Source organism: Amborella trichopoda, chromosome 6 (genome assembly GCF_054954075.1).
Source record: "Amborella trichopoda isolate Santa Cruz 75 chromosome 6, AtrichopodaSantaCruz75HAP2 v2.0, whole genome shotgun sequence".
Taxonomy (NCBI): Eukaryota; Viridiplantae; Streptophyta; class Magnoliopsida; order Amborellales; family Amborellaceae; genus Amborella; species Amborella trichopoda.
Genome location: NC_142341.1, coordinates 47066989 through 47086875, shown reverse-complemented (window position 1 = coordinate 47086875; position 19887 = coordinate 47066989). Strand labels below are relative to the sequence as shown.

General features: G+C 38.5%; 1 protein-coding gene across 1 annotated transcript; it reads right to left on the bottom strand.

Annotated features, from left to right (window-relative positions):
- Positions 1 to 2307: 2307 nt before the first annotated feature.
- On the bottom strand, positions 2308 to 17760 carry REF6 (relative of early flowering 6). Its single transcript, XM_006852216.4, has 8 exons — positions 16409 to 17760; positions 15543 to 15621; positions 15310 to 15377; positions 11508 to 11658; positions 10198 to 10838; positions 6495 to 7349; positions 3393 to 4208; positions 2308 to 3059 (listed from the first exon to the last, which is right to left on the bottom strand). Exons 1-8 carry the CDS (start codon positions 17205 to 17207, stop codon positions 2518 to 2520), a joined length of 3951 nt encoding a protein of 1316 aa, XP_006852278.2. The 5' UTR covers positions 17208 to 17760; the 3' UTR covers positions 2308 to 2517.
- Positions 17761 to 19887: the final 2127 nt, after the last annotated feature.

Genomic DNA, 19887 nt, shown 5'->3' with positions numbered 1-19887 from the left:
GTCTAACCTACAAGTGTCACAAAAATGATTGAATTATTCTAAATACTAAGTGTTTGTGATGGGGATGTAATGGTTCTTCTCTACTACCAATTTAGAGATTATTTGCAGTAGTCGCCAAACATTTCGAATCATTGATATCAATGGTACGGATGTTTCGTCCTTTTTGCTTCAAGATTAGAGAATTGTCACAACAATTGATGAATGTTTCAAACTTTCAGATCAGCTGGTGGAGGTGCTTTGCTCCTTCTTCAGTTTATAGAACAGTAAAGAGTTATCACTCCATATTTAAATTTTGGGTGACGAGGTAGAGTTTTCTTGATCCTTTTCTCCTTTGAATTGAGAGAATGGTGACAGTTAATCACTGAACATTGGAATAATCTCTGTAGGGGGTTGTTTTAGTCATTTTTCCCTTAGAATTTGGAGAATGGTTGAATTAACTGATAATATTTCAATTATTCGGACTTCATGGTGGGAGTTTTGGTGCTTTAGAGCATCCAATATAGAGAATAACTGCAGTAATGGCCTCATACTTGGAACATTTGATATATGTGATAGGGTCATTTTGGTCTTTTTACCTTTTAATTTAGAGAACAATCGCAACAAGCTAATGGTACGTGCATTGCACAATGGTCTAGTTTAGATCAAAATTATTTTAACGATATATTATTTTAATAATTATTGACTGTTTTATCCATTTTTTAAGTCAACCATCAATTTTTATAGGCAATTTTTGTAATTGGACAAGTATTTACTTAATTATTCATATTTATTTCATTTTTTATTTCCTAAATTTCTCACGTGTTCTAATATCTCTCCCATAGATATTTGATTTTGTTGAGATGAGTGTAAGCTGTTTTGATAATTGTAGGAATTACTATTAACTTGAATGTCAAAAGAATTTAGAGACGGGGAGATATTCTAGGTAAATTGCATGGATACTAAAACAGGATGTTGATTTCTTTGAAAGAGCCTTATTTTATCAAAAATTCTAATATCACAATTCAAAAAGAGAGGAAAATAATTTAAAAACCTGTGGGGAAAAAGGAATCATGGAGATAATTGAAACCTTATTTTATGTATTAGTACATATACTAGCCAAAATTTTTAGATATTTGGAGTTTTTAGTGGGAGTGCTGTGAAGCCTTTCTCAATCTAGTTGGTACATTATTCAAGAGTGCCATGAGACCCAAAAAAAGATTCATGATTTCAATTGTTGAATTTCAATGTATGGTTTTCAATTTTATTTTATTTGGGTGTGGGTAGATTTGAAATTCAGACATTATAGGAGTAGGGCCCTTTAAATAAGACACGTGTTTCTTTCTCATGCACATTGAATTAGTTGTAGTGCATGGGAGTTTTAGGACGTATTGGAGTGGTGAGTGATTGACGGTTCATTTCTTCATGTTGATTGAGCTTTTACACGATAACTCCCTCTCTCTCTCTCTCTCTCTCTCTCTCTCTCTCTCTCTCTCTCTAACCGGTGCATTATTATCAGTTTAATGTGTTAATAGAATGCATTATTGCCTGTAAACTTGTTTTATCTTATGATTTCTTCTCCTTTTTGCCTGTTGTGTATTCTCTCTCTCTCTCTCTACACATTCTCATTTTTGTTATATCTTTGTGCTTCTTGCTCTCTTTGTTCCCTTCGAGCTCTAGATTTGCCTTCCTTTTTATTATTTTGAAAAGGGCATGTATACCATGGTACATGTATAATACGAACAACATGCTACATGCATCATCAAGCGCCCACTGTCGACGGCAGTGGCATTGAACCATTCCTCCCCTCATAGCGGAGAATTGTTCATCACTCTCTTAGCTGACACATGCTACTCGTATCATTTTATTCTTTTTCTTTAAATTTTTACTATCTTTTTTATGCTGCTTATTTTGGCCAGTAGCGAATAGACGTACACGTTCGGTGTGCCTGCTCTCGACTTGTGGTTTGATAGATACACGATTCTTCGGTTTTCCATAAAACTTTATTCATAATATATATCAAAAGAAATTTTAGCGGCATTGTAAAAGCACGGCTAATCTTAAGCAGTACCTACCCAAACAAGGATTAGTAGCCCATGCATGCTTAGAGTCGTGCCTCTTTCGAGTCGATGAAAATCAAATAATCAATAATTTCAAATTTCATCACAGATTCCATTTATCCAAAATTGGGGGAAACCCAGAGTGCACTTAGAAACTACCTGTCAAGCACGAGGGGATCACCGAACTTCGAGCATTACTCGCATGCATGCGCGCACACACGCACATGCGCTGAGAGAGAGATGGCTTAAATCAATTTCGCTGAGAGAGAGATGGCTTAAATCAATTTGTCAAGTAATCGAATCGAATCGAAGGTCTCAATTGTTCAAATACATAAAAATGACAGTTTATGAATCCCCCCCCTCTCCCCATCCATCTTTAAAACTGAAAATCCATTTGCACTACCCCTTACGGCCCATCACCCCCAAAACCCACAAGGAAAAACCATTAATACCCAAGAAAATTAAAGGAAACTCACCATTGTCATTTGCCAAAATGTCCAGTTTTGCGTTTGTGGCGACTGAAATCAGACACGAATCGGAAGGTTCGACCACACCCATTATCTTTACACACGTAGGGCCGGTCCCCTGTGTGCACTCGTATGTGTTCCGTGCGAGCCCATGCCCATTTGAAAGTCATCTTGCACCCTTTCCATGGGCACTTGAGCGGCCTATCATCCAAGTGAACGCGCCGGTGTTGTAGTAGATACTTGTGAGAGAAGAACTTCTTTCCACACCCTTTCACAGCGCATTGGTTCCGCTTGTGTATTACGAGTTCTTGCTTCGTCCCAAACCCCATTGAGCACCCATCTATGTCGCATTGGTATGCATCCTCATCTCCTGGGGCCTTTATTTCTCTCTCCTCTTTGTTCCCACTCTCTGGTATCTTCTTCTCCCTCTTCTTTCGCACACATCGCTTGTATGGGACTTCAGTTTCGTCATTGCTTGTTGGCTGGGGCTTCCGGGGCCGCTGCCTCAGCCTGGTGCTTGGGCCACCTTCATCTGCTTCCCCCTTTGGGCTTACGTCTGAAAGTTTAGAGAGAGAAACAACAGTATTCTCGTCAACGCAAAAAATAAGTGTGCATTCCCTGTGAATACAAGAAATCAAAGAACAAAATGACCCAAGATAACGTTTCTCTCTTCCTATATGAATATACATTTGTCGTTATGTAGCAAATATCCTTAATTTTCTTTTTTATTTATCGGTAAGCTGGGTTCGAACCCACAACCTCAAGGTAGCAACAATGAATGCTTTTCCAATTGAGCTCCGGCTCGAACCCGATGGTAAATACATTGTAAGATGATGAATAAAAGAATGATTGCAATATCCATAATGAGAAATAGTACAAGCAAAAATACCAAGTTGGTTCCATTTCTTCATGGCACTCCTAGGTGTCTCTCCCTCCCTAGGCTCTTTGCCAATTTCATCATGCTCCTCAGAAGCCGGGTCGATGCCTTCCATCCCGGCAGCTCCCCATTCACAGAACTTAGGCCTCTTGCTGCAAACCCGTCTCAATGACATTCTCCTCTTTGTGAATCTCTTCCTCTTCAAGGAAGCATCCAGGCTTGATACTCTCTCTAGAGACCCACTGGCTTTTACAGCTTCGGGATCACTGTCTCGAGATGTCCCAGCCTCATCAGGTTCCGAAACGTCCTCTCTAGACTTCTGAGCTTGATTAGGATCGAGGTTTCTCTCTCCAGGCTTGCTGTCGTTCTCGAGCTCTTTAGTCGTTAACACAACATGCTGTTCTTTAAGATGTTTACCATTGCTGAGATATGGGTGCACCTGGTTCACCATCCACACTTTTCCACACCATTTTCCAGCCACAACTATCTTCTTCTGCCTTGCATACCTGCCTCTGGGCCTTGGACCAGGGGGTGAGGAGTCATCCGGGGAATTACATCCAAGGACTTCATACAAGACAGAATTGTATGGCATTTGCTTGCTATAGAGAGGAGACCTGCTCAGGTTTGATGTGTGATAGAGGTTGACCCCCAACTTTACAGCCCAATCTCCATTTCCATGACTTGTTTCATCGTCTTCTTCCTCGAGAACAACTCGAAGCCGTTCTAGATCCTCGAGGCTCGCCTCCTTGAACACAATTCCATTCCAAGAATGGATGACTCCCATTTCTTCTGCTATGGATTTAGCTTTCTCTTCTATTTTGGGATAGTCTACAAATTACAGAGGAAGAGATCATACCCTCATTAACATTATCTCATTATCGGGTTCTCACAAAAAATAATAAAGTTAAAACGAAAGAAATAAAATAGCCACATTTAAAAGAACTAATGGGAAAAAAAATGAGCCTAGCCACATTTAAAAGAACTAAAGAGGAAAAAAATGAGACTATGTCCTCATCAAATAAGAAACAGCACCTATCATTTGAAAACTTGATACATCAGAAATGTGGAGTGTCTTAAGGTAATATAATAATTATGCATCCCTTTTTTCACATAAACAAATATCTACCCTTTTAAGTTTCACAAATCTCGTACAAAGTCTAGATAATAGACAGAGAGATGATAGTATACGAGTTTTAATTGTTTTTACCATACATTAAAGCAATGTTATAAAACCACTAGCACATTCGTTCGCTTCACATTGTAGGAATTTTATTTAAAAAAAATTAGCATTTAAACATCTAATAATTCATGAATGAGAAATGATCTTATATGATCTTCCTCTACCCATGTGTGTAGGACCCCAAAGGATCACCATTAAAGTTAATACGGATCTTTAAAAAAGTCAAATCTCACACCCATGTGATAACTTTTCTAGAGATCCATGCCAACTTTAATAGTGATCTTTTGGGGTCTTACACACATAAGTGGCAGAGGGTCCTATAGGATCATTATTCTTCATGAATAGGCAAAAACATCATAAGTAACTCACTCAAATAATTGGGACAAACATGGCCCGTATCACGCATGAAGAAAAGTGAGGCTAACGTGCCGAGTTGAGAAAATAATCCAAGTTTCTTTCTTTCTTTTTTTTAAACTAATCTCATAAATTTACCCAATGAAGGTCAATAAAATGGCCATCAGGCTAACAAATATTAGTGTCCTACGAAAGATAATTTTGAATTATGGCCTTTGGGTGCCAACCCACATGATTGTTGTCTGTGATTTTGTCTAGTTCCAATCTATGATTTTTTGACAACCAAAAGCAAAATGTCTTTCCTTTTTCATTATAAATACAAAAAAATAAAACGTCTTTAATGAGTAAAGTAGCATTGCTCAGACCTATAACTCTGTTGTAGGCCATGGTTTTGCCCAAAGCCCTGTCATCAATGTCACATTGTAGCATTTCTTGGTATGGCAAAGCTTTGGATCAGTATAGTTGGTCATGTTGCAACTGCTAAACAGCCCTTGTTTCCACCAACAAACAAAAACTTATTACTTACAAGGTCTCCGACCGGTTGGACTCTGTAAATGCTTACAGATTTCGGCAATTAAGTTATATTCATTAGGGTAGATGAGATTGTGTACATCTGAGTAGAAATTATTAACTATGGACAGCACTGATGTTCAGATCTTTTAGATTCCCAAGTGACAAGAATACAAAGACTACTTTCCTAGGATTCACTATAAGCACTAGTCCCAGCTATATGTCTCTATCAACTCACAATATGGAAGCTTTAGGCAACAGAATAATCGGCCAAACATACTGCAAACCAAACAAAGCACAAACCAAGAATGTACCTAGGTCGATTTACATGTTCTTGTAGTAACAAGCTTCATAAAGCCCAGAACTTTATCCAAGGAAAATGTGTTGCGAGAGTGCGTATAAGTGTGTGGAATAATGATTGCGTCCATTAAAGGTTTAGTAAAGAATGTAACTTGCAACCTAAACCATGTAGATTTCTTTCACACGTAACCTATAGTTATTATATAATTCAAAGCGTAAGTATCTAAGAAGAATATCATCTATCATCAGATCACACCTGTGGGTAAAGTTAAATGAAGGATCCAAAACAGACACAAGTATCAATATCATACTGCATTTTCATGATAAGTTTTTCTCTCTCTTTTCCACTTGTCGTTACGGACCATACTACAATGTCATTTTGCTCCTCCAATTGTTGAATTTCTCGAATGTTGTGACACACTTTTATCTATTGGATTTCAATCCAATGGCTAAAAGTGATCGTGACCTCCTTGTACCAAAAATAAATTGTCTCATAATCTACAATCCCATTACAATATATACAGTTTTAACGGTTAATACCTTATTTGGAATCCAGTCTAGACAAAGCAAACCAATGTATTGAGTAAACCAAGACTCAGAATGGGCATGATGATATATGTTTAAATAACTATCACCAAAAGCATACATAATTATTGCAATCCAAGGGAGAAAAATAAATAACGCACAAGTGCACCTTGCAAAAGCCATCATGCAAGATTTAAAAAACATCACAATGCATTTTTTCTAGATGAAGGCATCAAAGAACTCACCTGAATGACACAAAAGCAAAATGTTGGCACCACCCATAAGTTGAAGCTGCTTTTCAGCCTCCATGGCATGCTCTAGACAAAATATATGCATTCTTGAAGAATCTTTGTCAATATCCTGCCATTCAGAATTGTTTCTATTGTTTCTAACGGTGTCTATGCAATTTACAATTGCTGTTTCATTAACATTTTCAGTAGGGCCGCCATTTGAAACACAACCCAATTGTTCAAAAGGAACATTACAATTTGAAGGCATACAGTCTGGATGTACGAGTTCAGTGCGTCTCTGATAGACATTAGGAGTTCTACTAAGTGGAATATTGTTATTATTTTTAGCACTCGAGTTCTCAGAGAACTTGTTAGTAATGTGAAAGGAACTAGAAGTTTGTGCTGCAACTTCATTTCCAGATAATGAATTTGTTATAGGGTGATTGATTATATTGGCAGCCTCATTTTGATGCGGTGAACTGGAGCATAGTAATACAGAGTCGCCACATTGAAGTTCATCCTTAGACCTGAGAATTGGAGGGAGATAAGCACACACAGGCATTGATTGTTGAGTCCCAATGCATGCTATTGATGTGTCTATAGGACTAACTTCATTCGTATGCATAGTAATATCGTGTTGAATAGCTTCGTCTTCCTCAGAATCTGATGCATTTCCGTAAGCACTGGCCAAAAGGGCAAGTGAAGAGATGTTATGATCGGCTGTTGAAGGATCAGATTTTTCTAGGGTCCTCGGATATGCATTCTGACCATCTTTCTCATCCTTGATGAGAGGTGGATTACAGTCTTGATGAGAGGTAGAGTATATTTGAGAGTCATCCTGATCATCTCTCTCATCTGTTTTTGTATATCCTGCAACAAAATAAAAGGCTTAAAGAACTCCAAGGATAATGCCATTAAGTAACAGGAATTCCAGGATCTATAACTCTTTTATCCTTAAAATCATCCATAGAACTGTAGTATATATCAAGTTGCACTGCCAAATGAGGTACAAATGAACACTGATGTATATAGCTTAGAGGCAGAAAAGAGGGAGAATAAAGAAGGCAAGAAAAGCGAGGAAAAAAGTAAGATCAATTAAAGATAGAACGATAATAGGGAAGACAAGGAAAAAAAAGTACACAAAGGATAGATTCCATGCTATATTATATAACTTCAAAACAGAAAATTTGTACTCAGTGCTTTGCTTCAGACAAGAAATAGTCAATCTGGTCAATCATTTACTCAAGATGTTGCCTCTTTTTGGATGGAAGCAACTAATGATGCCACTAAACGCATGATTATTTCCATTTAGAAACAAAAATCTGAAGTAGAATGTTCACAGATAAGTTGATTTCCGATAAAATATTAGTCCGACCAAAACCCGTTAGTGTAGAAGCCTTTTGAGTTTAAAAACAAATGAAATACTGCTGAGTCACTTAGGGGAAATATTAATTAAAATATGTTAAAACATCAACAATTTCAAGATCAACACATATCCTTTGTGCCATATCCACATTTTTTTTTTTGAAAAGAGTTAATTGTGGTTGTATTAATGGTATCAAAGTATACAGTCAAGAGAGCCCCCCCAAAGGCGTACCCAATACATCCCCGAAGGGTTCCAAAAAGAAACCAAAAGAACTTATGGCACAGGTTCAACAAAGTCTAGGGCACCTCCAGGGTGTTAGAATGGGCTCCCTCCCTGGTAAGAAGGTCTGCATCCGAGTGGCCTTCCCAGAATACATGGTGCCATGATATTGAGATACCCCGCAACAGATGTGAGATCTCATCAAAAATATCATCTAAGCGCCACGGGCAAGGAGAAAGGCCGGAAGCCCACGAAATAACATTCTTGGAATAGGCCGGAAGCCCATGAAATAACATTCTTGGAATCTCCTTCAACCACCAAAAAGGAACCCCAAGTTGCATCAATTTTTTCCAGTCCTTTCAACAAGGCACGGGCTTCGGCCATAGTAGAATCTGCTAAGCCGATGGGGCAGGAAAAAGCTAACAAAATGTGAACCCCATTGGATCGAAACAAACCACCCACGCTAGAAGGGCCCGCCTTACCAAGGGAGCAACCATCAAAATTTAGCTTCATGAAACCTAGCTCAGGCGGTCTCCACACAGCTGCCCGTGAAAATTTGGGACTTACCATGTTAAGGTTTGTCCAATTTCTATGAAAATCAGTGGATGGGAAGTCTTTGAACAACTTGTGGTTGGAGGCCCAGAAAGCCACTAAGGTCATCACTTTGTCGGCCAAAGCGGTGATCGAAGTTCTTCTCTAAAATCCTGTGGTTTCTTTCAATCCATAGAACCCACAAAGTGGCAGACACGGCTTTCCAAAGTTCTCTACCTGCCTTAGGCCAAGGCGAATAGAGGTATGCTTGGAACAAATGAGGGACAGAGCTTGGGGTGACCCAGGACCATTGAAAGAAGCCCAAAACAGAGGTCCATAAGATTCTTGCAAACCCACAATGGAGGAACAGATGAGCATAGTTTCCTCTTCCATGCGGGCAGATCTACTGGGGCATTGCAATCCTCTCCTTTGTAACAAATATACCGTCAGTGGTCCTCTCATGGATCACTATCCAACATAAGACTTGGAGTCTTGGGGGAAAGAAGTGGTTCCAGGCTTTCGATAAAAGAGAGGGATTAGGGCCAGCAACAATGGGGTTTGACGTGAGGGTGGTATAGAAAGAGGATACCGAAAAAATTCCTGAAGGGTAGGTTCCTAAATGATCTTGTCTACCCCAGAATTAGGAAGGAATACAGAGTGGAGGACTACTGCCAGGGTCCCGAAGTCATCTAGTTCATTGTCATTGAGGGGTCTCCTGAAATTTGGTGACCACGATCGAAGAGAACTCGAAAGACCAAAATTTTCTGCCACAGTTGAATGCTCGTCACTTGCTATCCGATGAAGGGTAGGAAACTGATCCCTAAAAGGTGTACAACCAACCCAGTTATCATCCCAAAACCATACCATTGTCCCATCTCTAGGTTTTAAATTATATAATTAGATGTGAAGTAGATTTTCAGGTCATCATTCAAATTTTGGACACCAAAATTACACCTTTTGATGAGCTTTGGAGGTGTGCCTTACTTAGATTGTTTAAAGTTGACACCTTCTAGAAGCCACAGCACACATATATATAGCTGTGTCTAGTGCAAATAGAAGCTACACCCAACATAAACGTTCCTTAAGCAGAATTACACATTCTATGCAAAATTAAGAAGTATAACACAACATGTCTTTGATACATTGACATCATCAATAATGCACAAGAAAGCAGACATAGGGAAGTAGTTAAGAAGAAAATATAAACAGTGGGTTACAGGGAAGAAATTTATATAGTGATTTTCTGAAGTTCGATTACTTGGTTGTTAAGTTATTAAATGCATAATTACTTCTCTGAAATTGTAGTCACCAGATAATTGCCCTTATATCATGTAGTTACTGAACACTAAACAAAGGGAACTATAATAATAGAAGCACCACGTTGTTTACTATTAAAAGCAGGTTCCAAGTTCAACGTTAACCACCAAAACCAAGACCTCAAGGTTTATATTGGAAACCTAAGAAATGCATTCAAATGTCCAGATTTGTTAACAAGGGCTTGCAGGAAATTTTCCCCTCAAATAATCACAATTTATAAATTAGAATGGAAGCCTACAAAAGAGTTATGACTTTTGAGCAATAAATGGAAAAATAGAAGCAAACCTGAGCATGAATTTAGATCAGAATCATTGGCATTTCCTTCAGCTGTAGGATAAGCATCGCTTGTTAATCCAGAACCACCACATTGATCGCTCAAAAAGCTACAATTACCAGACTGTAGGTTTCTAGCAGCTGCTTCTGACGGCTGAATCACAGCCATGCAAGCAAACCCCAAAACCCCACAGGTGACACATGATAATAGGCCTTGATCCAGTTGAAGATCACATGACAAGGTGCTATCATTTAAACATTCGTTCCTATTAATTGGGGCATAAGAACCATGGTTTCCTTTATGGAACCTTGCTTTGATAGAAGTAACTCTTTTTCCTTCAATCAGAGGATAAGCCTTTCCTTTTCTTGGATCAAATCCAGTCATATGTCTGAGGGCCAAGTTGGAGGACTCAGACATTTCCTCAGAGTTATTAGACGATAACCCAGTTTTTGATTTTACATGAGATGTCTCGCACAAAATACTTGGTGGAAGCAGTAGGCACATAGATCCTTTTTCAGAAAGAGTATGAAGAAGGTCATTGGTTTCAATCATATTTTGAAGAAAGAGATCCTTGACCACTATTTCCCCTTCTCCCTTCATCTTATCTTTCAATCTAGAGCTCCAGGGCTCAACTGTAATGCTTGAGGGTATCCTGCATAACATATGTAATCAGTAAGCCATACGGCTTTTGTTCATTATATAAAGTAATAATCCTTGTCATCCAGATGTAAAAACCTGTAAGAAAGACAAAGGGAAATATAATTTTGGGGAATATAGATTTTCTATTGGCAAAAATGGTTTCTTGAGTTCTGAAAAACATGGATTCACTAATCAAAATTGCAGAAGTTTTCTAATATTCAGACAAATAACAAGAACAACGCCGTTGAACTAAATCGAATAGTACAGGCTATTGCTAGAAACCTGAATGGGGGGCTGAGAAGTTCATCAACCAGATGTTTTCTTTTTCTTTGATCATACATTCTAAGCTTCTCAGACGAAGACAATTAAATTAGTATGTCTAAAATACATGTGGAGATTTCCACAGTCAGCCAATTACTTGTGCCTCTCGTGTGTATATATATATATATATATATATATATAAGCAACCAGAGAGAGGCCAATTGCAGAATAACCCTTGAACCATATAGCACACTCTTGCTAGTAGTCCACAATACATCAACAGTATAAAATGAATGAAAAGAAAACCGTCACTTGGGGACCTCAAAATACTAAATGGCGGTGTGATAGCACATTAAATTATTCAAGAACATCAACTCTTATGCACAGATCAATATTCTAAAGATAGGGAGCAAGAACACACCTTGAATGGAATGACAAGGCAAGGGCATGCAGCAATTGGATATGTGACACCATGGGTGGATAATTAATAGAAGCCCTACGAATAGCCGCATCTTTCGCCACTCTCAGCCATTCTGGTGTGGCAATGTTTGCTGCCTCTCCACAGTTGAAACCTGTGAATCCAAATGCAGTGATACAGAAAACAATATATGGCATCAGTTTTACTGTTTAACCCACCCACCCACTCACACCCATACCCACACACATGCCCACGTGCCCACACACAAGAGGGAGGAAGGGAGGGAACAGAGGGGGGAGAGAGATAAAGAGAGATCAAACAAACAATCAAATAATATAAGTCTGCAAGGTGTAAGGCATGGTAAATGTCTCTTAACCATTCAATGCACATGAAAAAATATTTATGACAAAAAAAGTGCAAAAAAAACATATGCTTATGTAATATATTAAATATTTAACCAAAGCAACCAGAAAGAGGCTAAGGAAATATTTGTATTCACAAGCAATAATAAGACTATGTAAAGAGCCAAAAAGTCATGAGCTATGTGAGAACTTAGAACTTATAGGAAGAAGCTAGAAGCCGATTGCAAATTTTCGTAGGCAGGAGGTAGCATTAAGTGAGAAAGAGATATGACTGGGGACCAATAGTTTTCTTGCAGAATGGAAAGCCACGGTAACTTGGGGGACAAATGTATGGAAAGAGTAGAAGACTGGCTATAAGGAATAGATTTTGGGGTTTAGTGTGATGCCTTTGGAAGAGGAAATACATGAGGCAGAAGGCCAGAAGAGAAGTGGTAAGGGAAATAAAGAGGAAGAAATGAAGTTAACTATTTTCTGCTGATCCATGGCAGCAGACCCATATTTTTTATGAGTACAATAGTGATGTACACATCTACAAGTAAATTTTGTCAATATTTATTTGGAGAAAGTAGGATATGTTAGCAGATTCTTTAGCTAGGGAAGGAGGGCAAAGACCTAAACTGCTTGTATTGGCTCCTACCAGCTAAGATTCCAACAGCCCTTTATGGTAACTACAAACATCCCAACCAGTTTTGCACTTAAATCTCCTATACTTGTACTTCAGTTGGAAAACGGAATAAAGTTATTTTATCACTAAAGAAAATTTGTTGTCAAAATAAGTATATGGCTCTTAGTTAATTAAAAGACATAAAATTTGAAAAGACGAAAGGTTTAACATGGAAGCAACCAGAGCGCAAACCAGAAGTGTGACACGTGGGTCTTTCAAGGTGACCGAAGGAAGGGAAAGGAGGGGTTTGCACAAGATTGCAGCTAGAGTGAGACATCGAGGGAGTGAAAAGGGTATAATGGTTTGGTTAGAAATAGATAATTTAGGGAGATTAGAGGTCCGTCAAAATAGCTAGGTTACAGCTGCTAGTTGACAGGTGTACAGCTGATGGAATAGAAATGAGAAACCAGAAATGTTGTGCAAGAGGAACGTGCAGGTTAGAGAAATAAAATGGCTGGTTTGGGAGGGAATTTTTGGAAATTCTGGGGCATACAAGTTGAAACAGAACTTGCCTATGGCCATTTTAGGTGTGCACTGGATGCAACATAAAAGATATATTTATGTATATATGTATGCATGTATGCATGTTGTATATGTGTGTGTGTATAATGTATGAATGTGCATATTTAGATAAAGAGACAGAGTAGGGCTGGCAAATGGTCAGGCAAGCCCTGGCCCAAGCCCTGGCCCAAGCCCGACCCAGGACCCTTAGGGCTGGCCCAAGCCCAGACCGACCTAGACCGGACTGAAGGGGCCTGGGCCCGGTCCTATCACAGTCTGGGCTAGGGTGAGTCAGCCCTAATAGATTCAACGAAAAAGAGAACAAAAAAAAAGGGACTAAAGAAATACCAGGCTGTGCCTGGTCAGCCCAGACCTATAGTGACCTTGGCCCAAGCCTGGCCCCTCAGGCCAAAGTGGCCTGGGCCGGGCTGCCAGACCCATTACCACCGCTAAGATCTAGCTCAGGTAGGTTGGAGGGTAAAAGACAGCTGAGTAGAGATAATGGGAGAGTCCAATAGGAGTACACTATGATAAGAAAAAGGGAGAGGAAAGGCTAGTAACAATAAAAGCAGTTGTATATAGAGAGGAATTGAAATTATTCGCAAATACGGGGCATAAGGGTAGGCACTATCAGGGATGGGGGAGAGGCTATTTCTCCCTTCTTCCATGAGTAAAAAAAATTGGGATAGGGCACGTGGGCTAAACAAGGAATATTGGGGTAGCTTCCTAAAAAAACTAAAGCAGAGGAGTCATGGAGATAAGGAATAGTGGTACAGAATGTTAGGGAAAATAAGAGGGGCCTCGGGGGTAATTAGGAGGAAGGGGAAGGAACAGATCCCATGAGAGGTCTATCACATAATATAAGGAAAAACAGGGGAGAAGGTCGCCAGGGATCGGGATTGACCTGAAGAAGGATTACTGAAGGACAGAGGTTAAGGAGGCTGGAAAGAACCTGGACAGGAGCTTGTAGGACAAAGATAAAACCTGAACAAAGAGAAGAGGAGATCCATGAAAGAGAAGGTGGCAGTAATGCTTTAGAAACCAGACCAGATGTCAAACTGGGGAAAAGGTTGATCTGGTACAAACATCGGTCCTACCAGCGAATCACTTGGATAAAAGTAATAGCAACTGATGGATTTCCATTCAAATGGGCGGTTCAATCCGATTTAATCTTTTTTGGAGTGTTCTCTTCCAAAGAGAACAGTTGCCCTGATTCCTGGTCCACTGGTTAATGGTTATTCATCCAGTTTTCATAACATTGCTCATGCGGTTATAAAATGTAAAAGGAATGGAGTCTTTAAGAATGAGTAGGGTGAAAATCTTAAATGAAGAAACTGTAAAAGAAAGAACAAAACTTATTTCAGTAGTCTGTTACAAAACATAGAATAAAACAGAATCAGATGAAAAATGTCCTATGACCGGGGTTTCATTTTTGTTGTTAAAAAATTTTGGGGTGAGAATCAGGGTTAGACAAATACATATGGCTCCTTGAATTTTCAGATACTAATCCTCTTGGTTTAAATCAATTTATAGTAACAGCAGATTAACCAAATACCTTCAAACAAATAACAGAAATCCATAAATAGGTTTGAGAAAAATAGCGAAAAGAAATACAATAAAAAGGTTTGAATGAGGTAAAGAATAATAAAGAAAAATAAACAGATTCAAACACCTAGATCAGTCTACAACCCTCACAACATCCTTCTATGTATTTGACAGATTCACCCTAGAAGTTTGATTTTTTATCCACTGGTAAGCCAGACCCTTACTAGAGTACTTTCTATTTCACCTTACTAGAGCAATTATAATCTGACCACCAGAAATCACTAAAGATCAAGATAAAAAACAGCCACCAAGAACAATATAAGTCATCCCCAAGGAAACATTTTCTATTTATTGTTTACAGCATAGAGGTAGCTAACCTTTGCTTCATTTTAAAACCTTTAATTCAGGAACCCAAGACCCCTTAGTTTCTCTATATTCTTTTCAAATGAAAACCCCAATTTGCATCATATAAAGAAGTTCAAAAGAATTTGCATCGTTTAAAAAAAAAACCGAATATTCCACCACATATTTCTCTTAATAATGTAGTCAGACTCAACCTGTTGTATGCTTGCATTGAACTAGGAATGAATAAATAAAAATAAAATACAACAGTTTCTCAAACTATGGCAGGATATCTCCATTGGGATGGCTAGCTGTTAATGTATGACCCCAGCTAAACCAATCACAAATTGATTCATAGAAGTGAAATGCAACCATAAAAACAATGTCTCACCATGACTGAAACCTGAATGGTACGCCCTTGGAAAAGTGACAACAAACTCCCCTGCATTTTGCACCAACCTGATTGCAAAAGGGAAGTATAAATTGACCATCAAATTATTCTTTTTCCCTGCATTACTCAAAGAGATACTATACAAGTAAAAGCCATAAGAATAGAATAGAGAACAAAAACTTGGACATTTGAAGATTCAATAATCAAAATAAATAAACAAAATTCAAAAGCACCTGCAGCAGGGTACACCTGCATCAATTAGCACTTGAGGAGACATGACTGTGGTCTTTTCCCCCAGCATAGCAAAAGCAACTGCCATAAAGTTGAATTATCGGTTATTGTTTGTTATTTTATAGATAGAATGATCAGATAATTACTTATTGCTTTATTCTAGTTAACTCATTCAATATTCAACTTAAGCACGCTATTTTTTTTCTTAAATTCCTTTGGCAGTTGCTTGTTCCTTTTAAATTGTTCAGAACAATGAAGAGGCTCCACCTTTAGAACTAAAAAGCAAATGAAAAGGAATGGAATTCCTCTTTAATCCGATGATTACTCTGTTCCAGTTACATGTTTATATCAGTCAGGTAATCACATTTAGAAAAAACAAAAAATTAATTAATTAAGAGTTCTAGCAACATTCAGAGAAGTCTGCCTCTTAGAAGTAAGATGTGCTTGTAATATTCTTCATTTTTTTCTACAAAATAATGAAACTACCACAAACATGCAAATAAAAAAAAATTAAACAAATAAATAAAAAAAGAAAGAATATCAGCAGTGAAGAAAGCCAAAACTCAGTTCAATCCCATAGCTTACCCAAGACCCCTTCTTGTCACAATCTTGAGGTTGTGGTTACAAACGAAAAACACTGAAAACAGGGGCTCCAGGGTAGGGGGAGGGGGGATGGTTGTTACGAGAGAGAGAGAGAGAGAGCGAGAGAGAGAGAGAGAGAGAGAGAGAGAGAGAGAGAGAGAGAGAGATTAACTTACCCAAATTATAAAAGAGGTAGAGAGAGAGGAGAGAGAGTACAGGAAAAACAGAGAAATAAACGAACAGGGGAGAGAGGAAAACCCAATATAGGGAAACAGAGAGAGATTACCAAGTGGATTGACCTGTCCACCATAGCCATGCGCCCTAATAACCTCCTCAAATGCGAATGCAGCATCTCTTGGGACCCCATACCATGTCTTTGAAGAACCAAGGTGCAGGTAATTCAGGCTATGGAGATCGTGGTCCTCCACATGCCAAGCAAACCATGAGAACAACATAGCAACATACACCATTGGGGAGGTCACACCAGGTATCTCCTCAGGCATAAACCTAAGCACAGAACCCTTTGCCCTCGAAACCACCTTCATATTCCACTCTGATTCACCAATAACTCTCCTCACTCCCTGCTCCACAGGATCACCAAAAGCAGAACCAGGCATGTCATTTGCGTACTCCACAGTGATGGGTTTATCAGCTGTAGCCTTCCAAAACTGGGTCTCGATGGCAAGTGGTCGAGAGTTAGGGTTTTTGAGTCTAGATTTCGCAAAGGCTTTGGCCTTGGCCTCGAATTGTTCTAGGGTATAGGTTTCCCCACTTTGCCAAACTGGCTTTTGGACTACAGTTGCAGAGGGCCTGGGTTTTCTCGGGCAAAATCCGATCTGTTGTTGACGAGTTGAGAAGGTGCATGAGGGGGAGAGAGCAGAGAGGCTATGGTTGAGGTTGGCAATCGCTGTTTTCTTGGGAGAAGGGGGCAGAGGGGGTATGATTTTGCAGATGCCATAGCTGCTTGCTTCTTTCTCTATCTTGTAAATGTAGGCTATTGGGTCTTGGAATTCGGCCATGGTGGGTCGGTATTCGGGGGCAAGGGAGAGGGATTTCAGCCATGGGAGAACCTCTGTATCTGTCATTTCGGAAACGGAGAAATGGGTTCTTTTCTAGAGAGAAAAAGTGGTCCGCTTTTGATGGTGGTTTCGTTGCATTCGGCAGTGACTACATGCTCTCTCTACAAGGGAAGAGATGTTTCAGTCATATGTGATGGGGAGAGATGGGTTTTGCTCTAGAGAGAGAAAGGGCTATTCTAGTGTTGAGTTTGCTGCATTTCTCTCTCTTTCTCTCTGCCTCTCTCTCTCTCTCTCTCTCTCTCTCTCTCTCTCTCAGTTACAGGGGAAAGAAGAGAGTGAATGTGCAGCAAGCAATTGGAAGGAGCAAGCAATTGGAAGGTCTGCGTTTCTCAGCTTCCCGAACTTCTCTACTCTCCTCTCTCTCTCTTAATTTTCTCAGTCCCCACTCTCTCTCTCTTCTCTGAATATCTCTCTAGGAAGAAGGGAGCGAAGAAGAGGAAGGTCAGGTTCCAGGGCTCCTTATAAACGCTTCTTCTCCCCAGTTGCTATGATTTTATTTGTAACTTCAATTTTGCCCTTTTTCTAGTGGGTGTGGTTTCTGTAAGGTTGAATCTTAACCGCTCCAATTAAGGCGCAACCCCAAATTTTATCATGTCATATAAAAAATGTTAAGATTATTTTAAATTTTATTTTTATATTTAATTATAAAATTTTAAATTTAAAAAATAGTTAACATCAAAGAGATCTATAAATATACGAAAATCTTGAAAGTGAACTGCCAAGATAAATGTTGCAAGAAGCATTATTTTTAGGGGCTCAATTTTTTTTTCTTTTTTTTTTTCCTCATACTTATACATCTCGATGTCGAGATATCAATTAGAGGGTTTTTCAACATTAAAACAATCATTTCCGATGGATTTTTGAGATGCATATTTAATTCTACATTTTTAGGTTTCAACCTTATATAAACTAAGTTTTTCTTTTTCTAATTCTATTTAATCTCTCTCTAATTGCCATTGGTTTGGTTTTGAGGTGGGAAAAGCAAACATGTGGTGAAATAAGATTCCCCAACCATGGAACATATTTTCTTGTTTTTTTTGACAATTAATCCACCCATAGAACATCTTTCACCCAAAAACCAATCACATATTTCATTTTCGCTAAATAACAAAGACGCTAATCTAATTTAATGTTTCCTCCTCTCTATAATATGGCTAAATGCCTCTTCTTTTTCATGGTGCCTCCCTTCATCTAAATTCAGCTTTCTATACTCTGGAATATGGGAAAAGTCTCTCTCTCAATGCTTCTTATTGTTACTCATGGCCTCTTCTTTTTGCTCTCTCTCTCTCATTGTGACTTTTTTTCCTGATAATTAATAAATAAAAAAATATTGGAAAAGGTTGTCTCTCTGCGTTCTGGATATTGGGGTGTTTGATGTTTAGAAAATGAGGTATTTATGGTAGAGACAATTATTTGGACATAAAAGTTCGTAGGTTACACCTTTTGTCTCTCTTTCTTTTCTTTCCAATTTTTTAATCTCTCTCCAGTGATAGTGATGGATTGTGGGGAAAAGAGGAGAAGTGAGTGACTCTATATTTCATGAGGTGGGACCTAAGGCTTAGAGCTCAATCAAGGATTTATTATGACCTACTAAAAGCCAAACACTAGGGCAGCCTTCTTGGTCTTTCATAGCAGCCTTACCAACCTCTCTCTTTAGGATTGAGACCCCAAACATAGGAATATATTATAAAAATCTTAAACAATAACCCTTTCAGATCACATTGATTTGCATTTAAGCTTATTTACAATTTGGTCTACACTTATTCACGAATATGCTGTATATCAAGACATGATCAGATCTGTTTTTCACTTTTGGTGATTCCATAATCTTTCTTTTTTTTCTTTAGTCTTATTTTCACGTCAGCAACCAGCAAATTCAAGTTACACATAAAGGTTTTATCTATATATTTAACTAAATTTCACTGATAATTTTATATGTGATTAAGAAATGAGCCATAAACTCTTTTGAATATGACCACATTGCTTGGTCTAACCTTCCTTATTAGACCAAGCAGACTAATCCCCTAAAAATTTGAATCTCCCTCCCTCTCTCTCTCTCTCTCTCTTAGACATGCACAGCTCTACATTTGTATTTTTATCAGTGATACACAATGGCTACCCTAGTGATTGACCATTTTAGAACTTCGACACCCCCGATTTATTTAGTATGGACTCCCTAAAAATTCCTACTTGGGAGATTTAATGGAGGCGTGCACATCGATGGATTACCTATTTAATTGCTTTTCCAAAAAAATGCTTAGTTTGAAATTTTAAGGGAATCAAATTCATTTCGTGTGACGTCACCGATTTCGTATCATCAATGAAAAGACATGCCTATCACCTAAATCTGAAAGGAAATTAATTAATTTATTCTATTATCATCTTTCTCTCTCTCTCTAGTGGGGTGCATTTAGAATGGGCTGAACAGCTCTACAAATTTAGCACTGCTAAGTAAAAAGCATGCTTATCTTCTGAATTTTAATTGAAACAATGCGCTTCACAGTTCATAGAATAGTTCTCCATTTCTGCTATTGTTTTTTCAAACAAGAGAATATCCTCTGTTCTTTTGATTTTGGTGGGGTTGGGCAAACAGTGGTTAGTAGTTCCATGCCACCATCAAATCCTACAACATAATGTACACTTATGAGACATATTGCATTTCTAAAATGCAATATGAAGCTCTAAT